The sequence below is a fragment of the Heterodontus francisci genome, chromosome 3, assembly GCF_036365525.1.
Source record: "Heterodontus francisci isolate sHetFra1 chromosome 3, sHetFra1.hap1, whole genome shotgun sequence".
Lineage (NCBI taxonomy): Eukaryota > Metazoa > Chordata > Chondrichthyes > Heterodontiformes > Heterodontidae > Heterodontus > Heterodontus francisci.
In genome coordinates this window covers 76,484,032-76,505,563 of record NC_090373.1, presented here as the reverse complement: position 1 = coordinate 76,505,563, position 21,532 = coordinate 76,484,032, and the positions used below count along the sequence as shown (strand labels likewise).

At 45.7% G+C, this 21,532-nt stretch overlaps 1 protein-coding gene across 4 annotated transcripts in view; it reads right to left on the bottom strand.

The window, feature by feature from the left end:
- The window catches only part of wdr35 (WD repeat domain 35), a 214,990-nt gene extending 195,999 nt beyond the window's left edge, over positions 1–18,991 (bottom strand). For all 4 annotated transcript variants that reach the window (XM_068023557.1, XM_068023567.1, XM_068023572.1 and 1 more), the window contains exons 1-2: positions 18,831–18,991; positions 90–207 (exon numbers count right to left, since the gene is read on the bottom strand). In XM_068023557.1, the coding sequence (XP_067879658.1) occupies positions 90–207; positions 18,831–18,854 (142 nt within the window). In that variant the 5' untranslated portion in view covers positions 18,855–18,991. The remainder of the gene's footprint in view (positions 1–89; positions 208–18,830) is intronic.
- Positions 18,992–21,532: the final 2,541 nt, after the last annotated feature.

Here is a 21,532-nt window from a genome sequence, read left to right as displayed (position 1 = left end):
TGCATTTCGGAGATTTATTATAAAATATATGCAAGAAGATTCTTAGAAGTTGTACTACATACCATATGGCTTTCTACGTTTTTCCTTACCTGTCTGTGTTTCAAGTTTCAGCACCTTTAAAAGACCATCTTCCCCACCACAGGCAATAAATCCTTGGTCTTTATTCCATGAAACACATCTTAACTGAATGTTATTAGGAATGGCAATCTGAAGTGAAATACAAAAGGAAACATTATACATAAACACAGATCACCTAAAATTGAATTAAGGAACATGCACCACGATTTTAAAAACATAAGTAATAAACATATAAATTATCTTTAAAGATAAATGGCTGAATTTTACCAGCCCCTCATGGCTGGGAAGCCTGTAAAATGCTAGTGGGAGCGGCCCGCCACGACCCATGACGCCGAGAAGGCACCGCTGAATATTAGCGGCAGTGGTGAGGTGTCGGTGCTGCTCCCCTGCCAATATTTAAATGAGCATAAATGAAATTCAAATTAACTTACCTGCCGAGGGCAGCAGTCCCACGCCGATTTTACGGCCAACTGGCCGCGACTCGCGCACCTTTGCAACTCCGTTGGACTTCCAACGCAAGACACTGGTGGGGAGGGGGGAGGAATAAAATTATCAGGGTGGGAGGGTGGGGGAGCTGGGAAACCACTTTTTGTTGGCTGTGGGGATGGTGGAAAGGGGTTGAGGGGCAAATGTGAGAAGGTTGGGGGGGGGGGGATGCTCGGATCGGGAATAAAATAAGTTTCCTGAATATAGGGCAATGAAAAGACCATTGGCAGGGTGGGGGGTGGGGATTGGGGTTGGGAAAGGGTGTCCATTTTCTAATTATTTATTAAAAGCAAATGAAATCTAATATCCCTTTAAAAATGTAAATTTTTGCTAAGGGCTTGAAACCCTTTAAAGGTGACGACGGTGCCTGCGTGGCGGCACCAGATGCCGTTGCCAGTGACGCTGCGGCCACCCCTTCTATGTCATCGGGGACGGCCACTCTGCTCACTCCATTTAAATAAGTCCCCGTGCTGTGGGGGCTGTGCAGCAGCACCTCCCTGTCAGAAGGCTGCCACTTTCACAGCGCGCTGTCACAGAGCATGGCGCGCTGATAAAATTTGTCCCAAAGTTGCAACTTCAAACAAAAAGGCCCTCCCAACTAAGTACAGTGCACTTAAAACTCCAAATTTATTGAAGGCCCTTCTCCCTATTCCTGGAAAGAATATACCATCACCCATGGTTTCCTAGTCACAGTTGTCACAAACTCCATCTTATTCTGGACTTTTATTATCCAGCTCGCAACAGCAAGTCAATCTCAAACTCATCTTCTATTACTTCATCCATTTCTTGCCTGTTCGCACCAGGGCAGCAAAAGTGCCTCTGAATCCTCACATGCAGCAACACCAGTGAGTCACATAAACTGTTACTGCAGTACCATACCAGAAGGCTGGGAATCTGCCGAGTACCATGCTTTTTAACAATTTTAACCTCAATTTTTCTCATTCACTCCAAGGACAAATTTCATGATTGAACAAACAATAAGTTATTTGAGGAATTATTTTATTCTCATTTGATGCCACGAGTGACATATTACTTGCAAAAGCAGGATCTTCCCACAACTGCCATTCCTGTTCACGAACAATATACCAGCACACCCAAACCAAATGATAGCATCAAAATGGGCAGCATTGTTTGTCTGAAGGAGCTTATTGAATTGTTTTCCTCATTAAGTTAGAATACTGTAATTTTTAAACTTTAATGAATATTTTCCCTAAACATGCACTTAATTTCAATGTTTTTGGAGAAAATGCTCGGCAAACACAGAACACTACTGCCACTGAATTTTTGGTCCATTAAATGAATTGTAACCTGGCTAGCTTCAGCAGTTCAGGATCCTACTGTACATTTAGCAACAGCACAGATTACTAATTCTACGCAGGAAAATGATGGGGAGGGGGGGGGAAAGGTAAAATTGGTCTTTGGCAGTAGCGCAAGACTGGCAAAAGTGAATCAAAAGCCATTTTATACACAGTCTGATTTTCTTTTTTACTGAAGACGCACAATTACTTGAAAGGAAAATAGGCAAGTCAGGAAGAATATCTGAAATATTTATTGAATACAGGGGCAATGAGAACTGAATTCATGCCAAAATAAATGGTAATTTTCCAACTCTGTGCTGTCGGTGGGGCATCTCTCCCAACAAGAGCAAGTATTAGAAATTCAGGCATTCACTGCACATTTTTTAAAATTACTTTACATGGGCCGTAATTTTGCCGTTGTCGGCGGCTCAGAGTTCGGGGAGGTGGAACCAGCTGAAGAACTCGCTCCCACTCCGCACCTCGCTGCCGCTGCTATTGCGCGAGGCCACTAATTAGCAGCCCCGCGGCACATTTCTGAATGAAAAGGGCATCGTTGGGGCGAGTGTCAGAAGAGGTTGCTGAATGCCCCTTTAAATGGCTGCAGCAAGGAAGACATTGGGAGGAGCAACTGCATATCTGCAAAGGAAAAACAAGAGACTGAGGGTGAAAGGACTGGAGGAGGACCTAAAGTGCCCTCCAATTGAACAATTGAAAATAAAACAGAACCCCACCAGAACCTGCTTGCAGCAATGGAAGGGAAAAGCAGCCACAAGGTCCACCCGCTTCTCAGAGGACTTCCAGCATGCCGCCTCCAGGAGGCAAGGCAGGAGGCCCTCTTCCCATCCGACAGTAGGAGGAGGCCTCCCAGGTCACCAAGAAGACGTGGCTGGAGGTAGCGGAGGTCAGCAGCCGCAGAATAATTAGAAGGACATGGCTCCAGTGCCGCAAGCGGGTGAATAACCTTCTGCGCTCTGCCAAGGTAAGGGACATTCTACAGTCATCTCATCTTTTATGTGACATGGAGGGTCAATGACTGCTGATGCTGCAAGATCAAAGCCATCCATGTTCAGTGACTGGCTGCAGCAATGCCTTGGGCCATATAATGGGCACATCTGTGACGCACAGTGGTTCAGATGTGTTCCATCCGTGCACTTCACTGGCATTGGCTTGAGATGCAGCACTCAAGCCAAGGGGTGATCTTTCAAGTAATATGTCTGAGCTGACTGCTTTGTGTCTACACAGGAGTAGAGGTCCCGCACCGGTGGTGGAAGAGCCAACCTGGCCTTTTTGAGCAGACTAGAGGTTGATGCATTAATGCTAACAGGGGAGGATGAAGGACGCGCTGTAGCTGATGGTGAGGCTTGCGCACCTGGCCAGGAGAGTGAGCTCCCAAGAGTGTGGTCGAAGGGGGGGGGTGGGGTGTGGTGGGGTGTGGTGCGGCGATCGTTTCAGGCACTGAAGGGTGCTCTCAAACTTAAAATCACACAAAAGTGCCCATAATGCAGTCTATAACATGTCCTCCAGTCAGGAGTGCTGATCACAACTGATCATTCTGATTTTCCCTACAGGTGAAACACAGCAGCAGCTAGGTAGCGTCTCCGGGGCTCATTCGTCCACCTCTGAAGAGGAGGAGTGGACCTCAGAGGGTGCAGTGTCACATCATCTCCCCGCAACAAGCACCAGCTCAGGGACATTCACCTTGGTTGGGATGCGTGTCTCCTCGGATTCCTGGTCACAACCTGGTGTCAGCACCACACAATTGCCTGACCAGCTGCCAGAGGCAGTAATGGCCGATGCCTTTGACAATCAAAGGACTGTGGGAGGCCAGGCCAGTGCTGAGCCACAAGCTCATGACGAGCCTCGGCTGTCATCCATTCGGTAGGAGATGCTGCAAGAGCAGCATGCGGTGCGTGGAGATCTGGCGGAGTTACCAGAGACTTTGCTTGCTATGGAGATGTCCATCCAGGGCTTGAGTACCACACAGTCCCTGTCATCTGTCCATCTCGCTTCCTCCATTGACAAACTGGCAGCAGCAGTGGAGGGCCCAATCCTGGAGGCCATGTATAACCTCACAGAGAGTAGGCTCCATGGACCAGAGCATTAGAAGCTGCTCATTCTTCTGAGGTTAGTAGAGAGGACCAATTGAGCCTCGAGAGGGCACGGGGCAGCAGAAGATTTCATATGGGGGCTCCTCTCAGGGCACTCCTGATGCATCCTGCAACTCCTTGTCCCCTCTGCCAGTAATATCAGCACCGCATACACCCAAGGTGTCAGTGGGTGTCCCTGAGACTTCTCAGGGTCACTTTGACATGCCATGGCATGCACGGCCTCGGGCAGTCAGAGGACACCCGCCAAAGTCATCCAGAGCAACACAGCAGCCTGAACAGCCACCTGCCTCTGGTGTGGCTGGGGGCGAGGGATCGTCCACACGCATCAGCAGTCACAAATGTTTCAAAAAATCACAGTAACAGCACTCCGGGGTGCAACTGGTAAATATTTATTGGATGCAAAAACATACTAAAACTTATTAAATTTTTCACTTGGCATTTTCATATGTCACAAATCATTGCTGATGTTGTAGGCGAGCTGGTTGAGAAGTATTATTTGAGAGGTGACACATTTGGGCTGTGTGGTGTTTGATGGAAAGGTGGCCCATATCAGCTGAGATTTCCCCCTGAAGGTGAGTGCCTCTGCGCTTCCAGCTCCTGTTAATGCCTTATCTCAGATGCCATGTGAGTTTCTGGTTGATGACTCTCTGTTCAGGAGAAATGCCTGAGTATTAGAGCCTCCCAGGTCTTCCTTGCACTTAATTCCCCCAGACCTCCAGCTCCCTCTCCCCGCAGGTGACTGCGGCCCGTCTTTATCATCCATCTCACCATCTTCGTCTGAGGTTGCCTCATGCTGAACTTGATCATCCTCCAGGACCTCTCCCCTCTCCATCGTCAGGTTATGTAGGGCACAGCAAATGACAATAATTCTAGAAACTCTTGCTGGCGAGTACTTGAGGGCTCCACCTGAGCGATCGAGACACCTAAATCTCATTTTGAGAAGACTTATCGCCTGTTCTATGGTCATTCTGGTGGTCGCATGGCTCTCATTGTAACACTCCTCTGCATCATTCCTTGGGTTCCTCACAGGTGTCATCAGCCATGTCTTCAGCAGGTAACCCCTGTCGCCAAGTACCCATCCTTGCAGGCATTCAGGAGGGCTGAATTGTGCTGGCACCTGGGAGTTCCAGAAAATGAACGCTTCGTGACTGCTTCCAGGATAACGAGCACACACTTGCAATATACCCTTACGGTGATCACAGACAATTTGAACATTCATTGAGTGGAACCCCTTACGATTAATGAAGGCCCCTCACTGACCTGTCGGTGCTCTAATGGTCACATGAGTGCAGCATTTAAGCACTGGACCTTGGGGAACCCAGCAATGGTGCTGAAGCCTGCCTGACTGACAGCATCCATCTTGAACTTGATGAACTGGTTGGCACACCTGAATATGACATCAGTCACAACCTTAATGCAGTGATGCACTGATGCTTGGGAGGCTCTGCACATGTCTGCTGATGAAGCCTGGAATGAGCCTGATGCAAAGAAATTTTGTGCGACTGTTAGCTTCAGTGCGACCAGCATTGGATGGCCACCCACGTAGTTGGAAGCGACCTCTGCTGCCAGCATCTCACACAGATATCTGCCAGTCTGCTGTGACAGGCACAGTCTTCTTCGGCACTGGCGCTCTGACATTTGTAGAAAGCTCAAACGCCTGCCTGCTGGGTAGGCTCGTCTCCCGACAGGTGTTTGCACCCAAGCCACTCTGTCACCTTCTCCTCCTCCCCCATTACGAGGCTGCACTGGACCAGGAAGTTGCAGTTTCCCCTGCCAGTTGTCCTCCTATCCCTCCTTGAGGCGTAGTCCTGCTCATTAGATGAGCTGCCTCCAGAGTGGATAATTCCCATTGATGCAGTGTTCAAGAGATGCAATTAGTTCAGGTATTACCAGCATGCTGTAAGGACAGGCACACACAAACCCCTCCCCTTCACCCAAGAAATCAATGCTGCTGGGGCCCGACCAGGAATGAGTGACACTCAGATGGTCCCTGCTAAACCAGCAGAAACTACCCCAAACTTAAAAGTCATGCAAAGAAATATCAAGAAACAAAGAACCAAAAGAAAGTACCTCCAGCTCCTTCACAGAGACACTGCCTGCCGCTCCCTTAAAGCTGTCGAATTCCCGACACATCCTTCAACTCGTTTTACTGCCGTAAAATCTAGCAGCCGACGTAAAATGACTGTCAAATACTTTATTAACAACCTCAATTGGCCTTTAATTAACTCAAAGCAGACGGCGAGCGGTGCCACGATCTCGCCCACTGTCCGACCAGCGTAAAGTGGCGTTTAGGCGTCATGAAGTCAGGGACCCGACCCAACGTCATCGCCCGCCATTTTATGTCTCGGCCGCCAAGGAGGACTCCCATTTTTATACAGTAAAATTCCAGCAATGGTGGGGAAAGTCTGCACAGCCAAAGCCTGAATTTCAAACGCGAGTTGCTGATGGGAAAGGTTGCCTCGCCAACAGCACAGCTGAGTTCGGTAATGTTCTGCTGGTCATCACCCCTTTCCTCAAAAACACACACTTGACCTGTCCATTCTCTACAATTCCCACCCAATCTCTAACAGCCTTCCTTCTCCAGAAGGTATTTAAAAATGTAGTTGCAACCCAAATTCATGCCCATCACTCCAAAATTCCCTGTTGAAAAATCCTCAGTCTGGTTGTCACCCTGTTCACAGCAATAAGACTGCCCTTGCTAAAGCCTCAAATAACATCCTCTGTGAACTGTAATGCAATATCCATCCTTAATTCCTAAATTCCCTGCAGCATTTTCATCACCAATACCATTTGCTTCTACTGTAACCGGACTACTGCCAAAATCCTTATACAAACTTTTGTCAGTTCTAGGCCTGTTTTCAAGGATCCTCCAATGCCCATGGCCTTTAGCTTAACCAAAGCGTAGTCATCCATATCCTATCTTGCACGAAGTCCCATTCACTCATCACCTGTAGACTTACTGACCCACATTGGCTACTTGCTCCCTCAACATACTGAATTAAAACCCTCTTCCTCATGTTCAAATTGCCTCAACCACCTTCTGCAATTTTTCTAGTGAGGAGTTCAGAGACTTCTTTGCCACTAAGATCGTGACCATCGAATCAACTGCCTCTGCCACATTCCACGTTTCCACTATCCCACCAGATCAAAGTTCCTCTAATGCTCCCCCCTGCCCTATCCCTGAACTTGCATCCTTCTCTAGTTCCTCTCCTTTCTCCCCTTATACCCTCTCTGAACTCATCTTGTGCATGAGACCCACCTCCTGTTCCCTCGATCCAATTCCCACTGAACTGCTGCCCACGCAAGTTCCCCTCCTGATCCTCACGTTTGGCGATATTGTTAACAGTTTTCTCTCTTCAGGTGTAGCCCCTCCCTCCTTTAAATGTGCCACCATCACCTCTCTCCTCAAAAAACCAACCTGTGACCCCACCATCCTTGCAAACTACAGTTCCATCTCCAACCTCCCTTTCCTCTCCAAAATCTTTGAACGTGTTGTCGCCTTCCAAATCCATTGCCATCTTTCCCAGAGCTCCATGTTTGATTCTCTCCAATCAGGTTTCAGGCCCTGCAACAGGACCAAAACATCTCTTATCAAAGTCACAAATGGCATCCTATGTGACTGTGACAAAAGTAAACTTTCCCTCTCCATCCTTCTCGACCCATCTGCAGCCTTTGACATGGTTGACCACACCATCCTCCTCCAGTGCGTCTCCACTAAAGTCCAGCTGCGTGGGACTGCTCTCACCTGGTTCCATTCTTATCTATCTAAGCATAGCCAGAATATCACTTGCAGTAGTTTCTTTTCCTGTTCCCGCACCGTTACCTCTGGTGTCCCCCAAAGATCTATCCATGGCCCCCTCCTATTTCTCGTCTACATGCTGCCCCTCGGCGACATCATCCAAAAGCATAGGGTTAGTTTTCACATGTACAGTGACAGCAGCCAACTCTACCTCACCACCACCTCTCTTGATTCCTCCACTGTCGCTAAATTATCAGACTGCTTATCCGAATTTCCAGTACTAGATGAGCAGAAATTTCCTTTAATCAAATATTGGGACGACTGAAGCCACTGAAGAGAATTTTATCCTGGCAGCAGGGATCTTGATGTTGCGAGAAACCAAAGTCGAGATCCCCACGTCGCCTCTTTTCTGGAAGGCCCACCGAATTTAGTGCGAATCAGGCACTTAAGTGGATAGCGGTGGGCCTTCCATAGGATCTAGGACTCCATCGCCTGACCTCCCACCCGGCAGAGCTGCTGGCCAATCAGAAGCCAGCTGCTGCAGCGCCACTGCAGAAACGGTAGCTGCTGTTGGAGGTGACCGTCCTGGGGTCTCACGGGGTGGGGATCGCAGGGAAGAACAGGGGGTGGCCCTCAGCAGGCCACCCCACCCCTTCCTGCTGCCAGGTCCCTCGTTCAGGCACTAAGTGCCCTTTAACAAGGGCATCCCTCCTCCGCGCCCCCCACCAGTGAGACAGGAAGCAGCCCGCATGGTTCTTCCGACCGTGCTTCCCATACGGCAACAGGGCCACCTGCCGCACGCGTAATTGCTGCTACGGCAGGAAGAGGCCCTTAATTGGGGGTTAATTGCCCAGTTAAGGGCCTCAATTGACGGCAGGGCGGGCAGGCTGCTCACAGATCTTCCTGCACTGGACTAAATTTCAGTGGAGATGGGATGGTGATGGGAACCCCCTACCCCACCCCCCAACTACCATCCCACCTGATTTTATGCTCTCCCCGCCTCCGAACCCGAAGCGGGGGAGAGCATAAAATTCCATCCAAACTCTGTTCTCCAGCTACTGACTCCATCCCTCTCCCTGGCAACATTCTAAGATTAAGCAAGTCTGTTCACAACCTGGGTATCACATCTGACCCCGAGATGAACTTCCGATCTCATATTCATGCCATCACTTAGACCCTCTATTTCCACCTCCATACATCCCTCGACTTTCCCCCCACCCTCCGTCTCAGGTCATCTGCTGCTGAAACCCTGATTCATAACTTTGTTGTCTCTAGATTTGACTATTCCAACGCACTCATGGCTAGGCTCAAACATTCTACCCTCTGTAAACCTAAGGTCATCCAAAGCTCTGCTGCCCATGTCTAAACTCATACCAAATCCCATTCACCTATCACCCCACTGCCCGCTGACCTACACTGGCTCCTGATCAAACAATGTCTTGATTTTAAAATTCTCATCCTTGTTTTCAAATCCCACCATGGCCACACTCCTCCCCATCTCTGTAATCTCTTCCTGCCCCACAAACTTCCAAGATATCTGCACTCATCTGATTTTGACCTCTTGAGCATCCCCGATTTTAATCGTTCCGCCATTGGTGGCCACGCCTTCAGTTGCCTAGGCCCCAAGTTCTGGAATACCCTCCCTACACTTCTCTGCCTCTCTACCTCGTTTTCCGACTTTAAGAGACTCCTTAAACCCTACTTTCTTTTAATCAAGCTTTTGGTCATCTGACCTAATATCTCCTTATGTGGCTCGGTGTCATATTTTACGAACAGACGAATTAGGAGCAGGAGTAGGCCACTCGGCCCCTCAAGCCTGCTCCACCATTCAACAAGGTCATGGCTGATCTGATTGTAATCACAACGCCACATTCCCACCTATGTCAATAACCTTTCACCCCCCTGCTCATCAAGAATCTATCTATCTCTGCCTTAAAAATATTCAAAGACTCTGCTTCCACCGCCTTTTGAGGAAGACAGTTCCAAAGACTCAAGACCCTCTGAGAGAAAAAATTTCACCTCATCTGTCTTAAATTGGCGACACCACATTTTTAAACAGTGACCCCAAGTTCTAGATTCTCCCACAACAGGAAACATCCTTTCCACATTCACCCTGTCGAGAGCCCTCAGGATCTTATATGCATCAATCAAGTCGCCTCTTACTCTTCTAAACTCCAGCGGATACAAGCCTAGTGTCTGGCACACCCCGCACCTGCCAAGACTGAGGCAGACATTACTTCGCCACATGAACATTAAACTTAAAAATTGCAACTTCCTGACTGGAAAGACATTTTTGCATAGTGCCAGACAATGTGGAAACAAAGGGAACCAGTCCCTGCCCCAATACACAGAAGAGACCTGGTCAAACTAGTCAGTCACGTGACCACCTGTTGGCCAACTAAGGGAGTTTTAAACTGGAATAACAGATTTTGAAAGGAGAAAGCCATGTGCTCATGGACTGAGAACATTCCCTCTCCTGTTTGCCTGCCTCCATTTCTTTCCCACGGAACTGAATCTTGTGAAGACACGTAAACTCAGAGAGAAAAATCTCTGACGTGACCAAGGTTTACGAAGAATACTGGTCCCCAACGGAACGCAAGACCATATTTTCAATCAAGGACTAAAGCAAGCTTGAGAAACAGTAACAAGATATTGCCTCAAACTGTTCTACGGATCTTTTCTTCCGCTCTTTTCTGTCCCTATTTGCATGTGTGTATCGCATATGCATGCTAGGGTGGGCGCGTCGTATATCCGTCGGCGTTAACCGTATTAAAGTTTAAGTTTAAGGTTCAATAAATTTCATCTTTCTTCTTTAAACCAAAGAAAGCCTGTTTGTGCTCATTTATTTGCCTTATAATTGGAAAGCTGTAAACAAGGATTCACAAAAGGGGAGCTCAAAACACAGTGTGTTTAAAAATTAAACCCTGTTACAATAAGACCCGGTGAAGATAGTAACAGACCCCTAGACACCTTTCTCACCTGGTCCTAACACTAGCCTGTCCAACTTTTCCTCATAAGAGAACCTGCCCATTCCAGATATCAGTCTAGTAAACCTCTGAACTGCATTTACATCCTTCCTTAAATAAGTAGATCAATACTGTACACAGTACTCCATACGTGGTCTCACCAATGCCCTATATAACTGCAGCATAACTTCCCTACTTTTGTATTCAATTCCCTCTCAATAAATGATAACATTCTATTAGCTTTCCTACTTACTTGCTGTACCTGCATTCTAACCTTTTGTGATTCATGCACTAGGACACCCAGATCCCTCTGCATCTCAGAGCACTGCAATCTCTCACCATTTATTCTTCCTGTCAAAATGGACAATTTCACATTTTCCCACATTATACTCCATTTGCCAGATCTTTGCTCACTCACATAGCCTATCTATATCCATTTGTAGCCTCCTTATGGCCTCTTCACAACTTACTTTCCTACCTATCTTTGTGTCATCAGCAAATTTAGCAACCATACCTTCGGTCCCTTCATCCAAATCATTTATATAAATTGGAAAATGCTGAGACCCCAGCACCAATCCCTGTGGCACACTTGTTACATCTTGCCAACCAGAAAATGACCATTTATGCTTACTCTCTGTTTCCTGTTAGCTAGCCAATCTTCTATCTATGACAATATGTTACCCTCTACACCATGAGCTTTTATTTTCCGCAATAACCTTTGATGTGGCACCTTATCAAATACCTTCTGGAAATCTCAGTACAGTACATCCACCAGTTTCCCTTTATCCACAGCACATGTTACTTCTTCTAAGAACTCAAATAAATTGGTTAAACATGATTTCCCTTTCACAAAACCATGTTGACTCTGCCTTGAATTTTTCTAAATGCCCTGCTATAATGTCTTCAATAACAGCTTCCAACATTTTCCCTATGACAGATGTTAAGCTAACTGGCCTGTATATTCCTGCTTTCTGTCTCCCTCCCTTTTTGAATAAAGGAGTTACATTGGCTATTTTTCAATCTAATAGAACTTTCTCTGAATCTAGGGAATTTTGGAAAATTACAACCAACGCATCAACTTTCTCACTAGCCACTTTTTTTTTAAGACCGGAGGATGAAGTCCATCAGAACCCGGGGACTTGTCAGCCCACAGTTCCAACAATTATGCTCAGTACCACTTCCCTGGTGATTGTAATTTTCTTGAGTTCCTCCCTGCCTTCCATTTCCTGATTTACAGCTATTTCTGGGATGTTACTTGTACCCTCTATGATAAAGACCGATGCAAAATACCTGTTCAATTCATCTGCCATCTCCTTATATTTCATTAATTTCCCCAGACTTACTTTCTACAGGACCAACGCTCACCTTGTCAACTCTTCTTTTTTAATCTTACTATCTGTTTTTATATTTCTTGCTAGCTTTCTCTCATACTTGAATTTTTCCCTCCTTATTAATCTTTTAGTCACTCTTTTTTATATTCTGTTCAATCTTCTGTCTTGCCACCCATCTTTGTGCAATTATATACTTTTTTTTTTAAGTTTGATACTATCTTTAACTTTTTTAGTTAAGGATGGTGGGTCCTCCCCTTGGAATTTTTCTTTTTTGTTAGAATGTATCTATTCTGTGTATTCTGAAATATCCCCTTAAATGTCTGCCACTACATCTCTATTGACCTAACCCTTAACTTACTTTGCCAGTTCACTTTAGCTAGCTCTGCTTTCCTGCCCTCATAATTGCCCTTAAGTTTAAAATACTAGTCTTAGACCACTCGCCTCTCCCTCAAACTGAATGTAAAATTTAATCATATTATGATCGCTGCTACTTAGGGGTGCCTTCACTATGAGGTCATTAATTAATCCTATCTCATTGCACAGTAGCAGGTCTAGTATAGCCTCCTCTCTGGTTGGCTCCAGAATGTGCTGTTCTAAGAAATTATCCCAAAAACATTCCCTGAACTCTTCACCTAGGCTACCTTTGCCCTCTGATTTTTCCAGTCTATATGAAGATAAAATCCCCCATGATTATCACCATACCTTTCTGACAGGCACCCATTATTTCTTCCTTTATACCCCATCCTACCATGGGGTCACTGTTAGGGGGTATCAGGCAAACCCCCTACCTGCCTAGGTTGAGGCACGCATGATTTCGCCACATGAACATTAAAACTTAAAATTGCAAGCCCCTGACCAGAAAGACATTTCCATGGTAACCAACAGTGTTGAAACAAGGGACAAAGGGCCATGCCCTGTCTCATTCAACCAACAATGAACTTTTGATAACCAGACGTTGAAGGTGGAGGTGCTTGCATTCCAGGGACTGCCAAGGTACGATCCATAAACCTCACAGGAGAGACTGTTCCATATAAGGAGCTAGTCATATAACTAAGTTGCTGGGCAACCTGGGAGTTTTTTTTTAAATTTGAACTCCCAACAAAAAATTGGAACAGAGAATGCCTGAGAACATCTCCTCTCCTGTCTGCCTGCATCCATCTCTTTCCCATGGAACTGAATATTGTGAAGACACGTAAACTCAAAGAGAGAACAGTCTCCTATGTGAACAAGGTTTAAGACAAATACTGGGCCCCAAGGAAAAGCAAGACCACTTACAAAAGGACTACAGTGAGTTCGAAGCACCGTAACAAGATATTGCCTCAAACTGTTCCACCTTCTCTTTTCTGTCCCTATTTGCATATGTGTATCGCGTGCACATGCTCGTTTGGGCGTGTTGTATATCTGTAGGCATGAACCGTATTAGAGTTTAAGTTTTAAGTTTTAATAAAATTTCATCTTTCTTCTTTAAACCACAGAAAGCCTGTTTGTGCTCATTTCTTTGCCTCATAATTGGAAAGTTGTGAACAAGGATTCACAAAGGGGGAGCTCAAAACACAGTGTGTTTAAAATTAAACCCTGTTACAATAAGACCAGGTGAAGATAGTAACAGACCCCCTAGACATTGCTCACCAGGTGAGCAATGTCTAGGGGGTCTGTTACTATCTTCACCTGGTCACAATGAGGGGGGGCTTATACACCACTCCCACAAGTGACTTCTTGCCTTTATCATTTCTCATCTCGACCCAAACTGTTTCTACATCCTGGATTCCTGAACTTAAACCATCCCTCTCTATTGTATTAATACCACCATTAATTAACAGAGCCACCCCTCCACCTTTTCCTAGCCTGCTGTCCTTCCTAAATGTCATGTACCCTTCAATATTCAGGTGCCAATCTATGTCATCCTGTAGCCATGTCTTTGTAATGACTATCAGATCGTTCTTATTTATTTCTATTTGCGCTTCATCCGTTTTGTTTCAATGCTACATGCATTCAGATACAGAGCCTTTAGTTTTGTCCTTTTATTATTTTTGTAACCTCTAGTCTTGGCTGCTGATTCACTCTTAGATTTGTATTGACTGTCCATTCCTGTCACAGTCTGTTTATCATGTCCTTGTCCTTCCAGGTGGTAGAGGTCACGGGTTTGGAAGGTGCTGTCAAAGGAGCCTTGGTGTGTTGCTGCAGTGCATCTTGTAGATGGTACACACTGCTGCCACTGTGCAACAGTGGTGGAGGGAGTGAATGTTGAAGGTGGTGGATGGGGTGTCAGTCGCTGCTTTGTCCTGACCGGCGTCGAGCCTCTTGAGTGTTGTTGGAGCTGCACCCATCCAGGTAAGTGGAGAGCATTCCTTCACACTCCTGACTTGTGCCTTGTAGATGGTGGACAGGCTTTGGGGAGTCAGGAGGTGAGTTACTCACCACAGAATTCCTAGCCTCTGACCTGCTCTTGTAACCACAGTATTTATATGGCTACTTCAGTTCAGTTTCTGGTCAATTGTAACTCCCAGGATGTTGATAGTTGGGAATTTAGCGATTGTAACGCCATTGAATGTCAAGGGGAGATGATTAGATTCTCTCTTGTTGGAGATGGTCATTGCCTGCCACTTGTGTGGCGCAAATATTACTTGCCACTTATCAGCCCAAGCCTGGATATTGTACAGGTCTTGCTGCATTTCAACATGGACTGCTTCAGTATCTGAGGAGTCACGAATGGTGCTGAACATTGTGCAATCATCAGTGAACATCCTCACTTCTGACCTTACGATTGAAGGAAGGTCATTGATGAAGCAGCAAAAGATGGTTAAGCCTAGGACACTACCCTGCAGTGATGTCCTGGAGCTGAGATGATTGACCTTTGTTATGTTAGGCCCCACCTGCCAAAAATGAGGCACATTAATTTTGTCATGATTTTAAATTGTTACTGGATTGAGATAAGGACTTGTTGGACATATCAGCCATGGCTGGAAAAGACACTTGCATGTTAACAGACTGGGTTTGGAAGGACAAAGCAACTATTCCCTAACATTCAACCCACAATTGACTTTTGATCACCAGACGGTGAAGGTGGGGGTGCTCGCATTCCAGATTGACTGCAAAGATGGCCGAATATACAAATGGACAAGGTCAAACCAGCTAGTCACATGACTAACCTGCTGGGCAACCTGAGTTTTCTGATTTGTGCAAACAGTTTGGGCAGAACGCTGTTTGCTCCTGGATTGAAAAGACCTCTCCTGGCTGTTCCCATTTCTTTCTCACAAGCCTCTGGACCCAATGAGGACACATGAACTTCAAGAGAGAAAAGTCTCCTACAGCAAACAAGCTTTAAGAAGAAGACTGGGCCCCAACAAAAAGCAAGATCTACCTACAATCAAGGACTCTACAGTGAACTCAAAGAACCGTAACAACAACTCTTCAGATATTGCCGCAAACTTTTCCACTTTATTTCTTCTGCTCTTTTTTGTCTCTATTTGCATGCATCACGTATGCATGCTAGCATGGGCGCATCGTGTATCCATAGGCGTCAACCAAATTGGAGTTTAAGTTTAATAAATTTCAACTTTTCTTCTTTAAACCTAAGAAAGCCTGTTTGGGCTGGTTTCTTTGCCTCATAATTGGAAAGCGATGAACAAGGATTCACCAAGGGTGAGCTAAAAAAACACAGTGCATTTAAAATTAAACCCTGTTACAGTAAGACCAGGTGAAGGCTGAAAGGGACCCCTAGACTTCTTTCTCATCTGGTCATAACACCTTCAACAACCACAACCAACTTCCTTTGTGCTAGGTACAACTCCACCCAGCGGAGAGTTCTCCCCCTGATTCCCAGTGACTCCAGTTTTGCTAGGACTCCTTGATGCCATACTCGGTCAAATGCTGCCTTGATGTCAGGGCAGTCACTCTCACCTCACCTCTGGAGTTCAGCTCTTTTGTTCATGTTTGAACCAATGCTGTAATGAGGTCAGGAGTCAAGTGGCCCTGACGGAACCCAAACTGAGTGTCACTTAGTCACTTGCTAAGCAAGTGCCACTTGATAGCAATGGGGTGGTAATTGGCCAGGTTGGACTTGTCCTGTTTTTTGTGTACAGGACATACCTGGGCAATTTTCCACATGCCGGGTAGGTGCAGCTGTACTGGAACAACTTGGCTAGGGGCGTGCCAAGTTCTGGAGCACAGGTCTTCAGTCCTATTGCTGGAATGTTGTCAGGGCCCATAGCCTTTGCAATATCCAGTGCCTTCAGCCGTTTCTTGATATCACATGGAGTGAATTGGATTGGCTGACGAATGGCATCTATGATGCTGGGGACCTCAGGAGGAGGCCAAGATGGATCATCCACTCGGCACTTCTGGCTGAAGATTATTGCAAGTGCTTCAGCCTTATTTTTTGCACTGATGTGCTGGGCTCCCCCATCGTTGAGGATGGGGGTATTTGTGGAGTCACCTCCTCCAGTTAGTTGTTTAATTGTCCACCACCATTCCCGACTGGATGTGGCAGGAATGCAGAGCTTTGATCAGATCCGTTGGTTATGGGATCGCTTAGCTCTTCTATTGCTTGCTGATTATGCTGTTTGGCATGCAAGTAGTCCTGGGTTGTAGCTTCACCAGACTGACACCTCGTTTTGAGGTACACCAAACTGACCCATACTACCACTACTTTCCTTTTTGCTCCCCCCATTTGAATGGCTTCCTGTACCATGGTGCCATGGTCAGTCTGCTCATCCACACTGCAGCCCTCACTCTTGTCCACAAGCTGCAAGAACTTCAAACATGTTGCTCAATTACAAGAGCTGAGGCTCCTTCACTCCCACCTTCTCAATCCCCTTACCTGCCTGACTCACAGTCACACCCTCCTGCCCCTGACCAAAACAGATGACCCTATCCTCAAGATGTGACTGCCTTCTGGAACTGTCAGGTAACCTCCCTGATGCATCACAATGTCTGCAGCTCAGTCTCTAGCTCAATGACTCTGAGTCGAAGCTCCTCAAGCCGCAGACACTTACTATAGACGTGGTTGCCATGGATTGTCGTGGCATCCAGGAGCTCCCACATACAGCAACCATGACACATCACCTATCCTGCCATATATATATATATATATATATATATTGTTAATTCAATTACATTTATTTTTCTTAATTAATTTATAGCTCCCCTCCTTAGTGAACTCCCTCACTTGCCAAACTCCCTTCTTCACACTCTGGATTCACACAGCACTCAGTGTTTTATAATGTTCCTTGGGACGCTTTATTATTTTAAAGGCACTGTATAAATAAGTTGTTGTTGCCATGTCCAGTTCAGTCTTGCAATCTTTAGTGCTCCAACCCCATCTCACCATTAGTAGCAGAGCCTCCAGACACCTCAGCCCTCACTGTCTTGAACTCCTTCTGTAAGCACCTCCATCACCCTACTCTCTCTCTCTGCGCCTTTAAAAACCTTGATAAACCTCTTTTCAAGTAAATTTTCAGTTACCTCTTCTAAGTCTACCACAGTAGTTCAGCATCAGTTTCCTTTGTTTGTTTTGCCCCAAATGTAGAATATAAATGTAAGCTGTTGTCAATTCTAACTGTTATTGGCAAGAGGCAGAACATACATAAAGTAGGAATATTTGTAAACAGAGGTTTAGGAATGTTTGTAAACAGACTTTTTTAGAATTTATTCATTTCAAGGTCCTGATTACACATTCTGTTTACAGATAATAATTACAATTAAGCGGGTAGATTTAAAAGATCCTGTAAGAGCCACTTCCCCCACCAAACCACACCAGTTTCCAGACCTTTCATCCATTGATCGCCCTTTCAGTCAGTATCCCTTCCGCTCTGCATTTAGTATTGACAGTTTCTTTGGTTGGCCATGTAGAGTTATGTTAAAGCAAAACATTTGCCCAGTAAAGCAGGATCATGCACATTCACACTTTGGGGGAAAGCACGCCCACAGTTGAAGAGGTGAAGATTATAAACTCTTTTCACGGTGAATTTGACAGTTGCGTGTAAAAAAGTGGAATATGGGGGATGTATTAAAGGGTTTGGAGAAGGAAGTGTGGGAGTAGGTGAGGTGACTCTTCAGTGGAAAAACCACACTGTTCAATTAAAACCATTATCATTTTATTTATTTATTTAGAGATACAGCACTGAAACAGGCCCTTCGAGTCTGTGCCGACCAAGAACCACCCATTTATACTAACTCTACAGTAATCCCATATTCCCTACCACCTACCTACACTAAGGGCAATTTACAATGGCCAATTTACCTATCACCTGCAAGTCTTTGGCAGTGGGAGGAAACCGGAGCACCCGGCGAAAACCCACGCAGTCACAGGGAGAACTTGCAAACTCCGCACAGGCAGTACCCAGAATTGAACCCGGGGCACTGGAGCTATGAGGCTGCAGTGCTAAACACTGCACCACTGTGCCGCCCTAACAAAAACAAAGTAAACCTACAGCTACTTCATAAATTAAGTTTAAAAGTAACTAAAACAAAAATATGTCGTATAACCACATCTTTTTAAAGCCAAGATTAAGAAGCTCTGCAGAGACAGGACAGTGGGTTGAGGGCAGAGGGCAGAGGGCAGGCTGCCCCGCCCCCCGCCGTTAACGTTTCAGGTTCTGATGAAGGGTCACAGACCTGAAACCTTAACTCTGCTTCTCTCTCTACAGATGCTGCCTGACCTGCTGCGTATTTCCAGTACTTTCTGTTTTTATTTCAGATTTCCAGCATCCGCAGTATTTTGCATTCATATGCGTGGCCCGACCACCGTCCGTTGTTGTTTAAACCTTGCGGAGGTCCCGCGGCCTAGTTTGCAAGAACCATCCCGATCACATCGACCATCTCACCTTCTTACTCAAATAGATAAACATGGTTCAAAGCGGCGATCACACGACCTCGAACAATACAGCTAATCCGCGCTTCTTCCCTCTCAGCCGCTCTTCGGGTCGCCTCCCGTTGCAGCGGTCAGCGGACCGAGTCGCGTCGCCTAGTAACCGCGGCGGGCAGCCCTCTCAGCCAATCAGTGAGCGGAAGCGCGACACTTCACTCAACCAATCAACTGCGTACTTGTTCAGCCAATCCAAGATGAAAAGATGAGAGGGCTTTAGCCAATCAGCGACCAGCAGCGCTGAAATCGCACTGGCAACGAGGGCTGCTGGGAATGTGGAGACTGTGAATGTTGTTCTTGGCAGGAGTTACTTACATAAAATGTGAACGATGGAAATGCTGAAGAGATCAGTCAGCAACTTGACGGAGGAAGATTGTTTTATCCTCTGACCCACTTGTATATCTTCGCCTCACGCTCTATTATTAGTTATCTGTTGAGTTAATTTAATTAATTGCATAATTTGTAAATATCCATCAAGCGGAAGAGTTACGCTTTTAGTTCAGTTGGAAATCTGAAAATCGTGCTCCTCAGCTTGCTGTGTCCTGCTGACACCCGTAGTGTCTTGACGGACACACAATACAAATCTCTTATGTACGTGGCATAACCCCACACACAATTTTACAAAAACTATATAGTAATAATTTTGCAAAGTGACACAGCATTGTCTCTCACATTGTCTTATCTTTCTCACTTTGTTTCTCCACCTGTGTTATATGCATAGGAACAAAATTAGGCCATTCAGCCCCTCAAGACTGTTCCATCTGTACCTCAACTCCACAAACCTGTCTTTGTTTCAAATTCTCTTATACTTTTACCAGTCAAAACTCTTTATCAATCTCAGTCTTGAAAATTTCAATTGACTCAGCATCCACAGCTTTTTGGGGGAGGAAGCTCCAGATTTAAAAAATTAAAGAAAAATCAGATTAAACTTTATTTGAAAAAATAAATAAATGTTTCGAGCCCCTCTCCCACTGCCCCAATAAACATACACTTCATTCCATACCCTCTCCCCACCTCACAATACTTACCTTGTGTACCTGACCTTTCTGCCCACCAAAGTTCATAAACCTTTATCTTTAACCCTTCCCACTATCCCCTCCACCAATCACATTAGTTTGGCCCTGCTCCACCCGCACTGAAATACTTACCTGCTCCCCCTCCACACTAGTGTCCCGCATTGGATCTCCGAATGGAGATCTGAAGGCACAGGAGTGCCGGCCACCGGCTACAATATCGGAGCGGGACAGACGGTGGGAGCAGGTAAGTGCTTAATTCATTTATTTTAATAACTTTAAATATTTAGATTGGCCTCCCGTCGCCAAGGGGCGGGGTGGCCGCCACGAGGCCTCGCCGCCACTGGCAATATCGGGCTGGGCCTTCCCAGCATCGAGGCTCGTGACGGGCCTCTCCCAGAGACATATTCTGGCCCCCCCCCCCACCACGGCCCCCAACGTCGGGAAGGCATTAAAATCAGTCCTTTCAGTGAAAAAGTGCTCTTTGTTTTCTTTTGTATTTCAGTCTAGTGTGATTCTTGCTTCTGAAGCAGACGGCTGTGCTTCAAGTCCCCTCCAGTTTTGAGCATACAATCTACGATGACACTTCAGTGCAGCACTGAAGCAGTGTTGCACTGTTGGAGGTGCCATCTTTCAGATGAGATGTTAAACCAAGATGTTAATCCTCAGTCAGAGATAGGAGGGCAAATATGTAGGCAAATCGTTGAGCAGTGCATTAACAAAGGGGCAGTAATAGTAGAGGATTCCAACTACCCGAATATTAACTGGGCAAATTCAGTGTAAAAGGTACATAGGATGCAGAATTCTCAAGAGAACATTCTAGCCAGAGTGTAGCAAGCCTCACAAAGGAAGGAGCAGTTCTGGACTTGGTCTTAGAGAATGTAGTTGGGCAGATGGAAGGGGTATCAGTGGGAGAGAATTTTAGTGTTAGTGATCATAATTCAGTTAGATTTAGAGTAGTTATGGCAAAGGATAAAGATAGTCAAAGAGTAAAAGTTTTAAATTGGGGAAAGGCCAATTTTACTAAGCTGTGATGTGATTTGGCAAAAGTGGACTGGAAACAACTATTTGAAGGTAAATCAGTGTTAGAACAATGGGAGGCATTCAAGGAGGAGCTAAAGAGGAATCAGAACAAAGAAAAAGGGTGGGACTCACAAATCCAGACCACCATCCCCGCCAGATGTCAAAGTGCAAAAAGAGTAGGATAAGGCAAATAAACAAAGGTTTTGTCAGATGCCAAGACCTCAATACTGCAGAAAGCCTGGAGGAGCATAAAAAGTGCAGGGGTGAAATTAAAAAGGAAATTATAAAAGCAAAGAGATGGCATGCAAAGATATTGACTAGTAAAATCAAGGAAACCCAAAAATGTGTTATAAATACACAGAGAGCATACACTAAGGAAAGAGCAGGGCTTAGTAGAGACCAAAAAGGTAACTTGTCTCTGGAGGCAAAAGCCGTGAACATGGTTATTAATGAACACTTTGCACCTGTTTTTTTTTAAATAGAGGGATGAAATAAACATTGTAGTTAAGGAAGAGGAGTGTGAAATATTGGATGGGATAGTGGGGGAGGAAATAATAAGGTGTTAAGAATCCTGGAAAGTGAATAAATCATCAGGTCCTGATGAAATGTATTCCAGGCTGCTAAG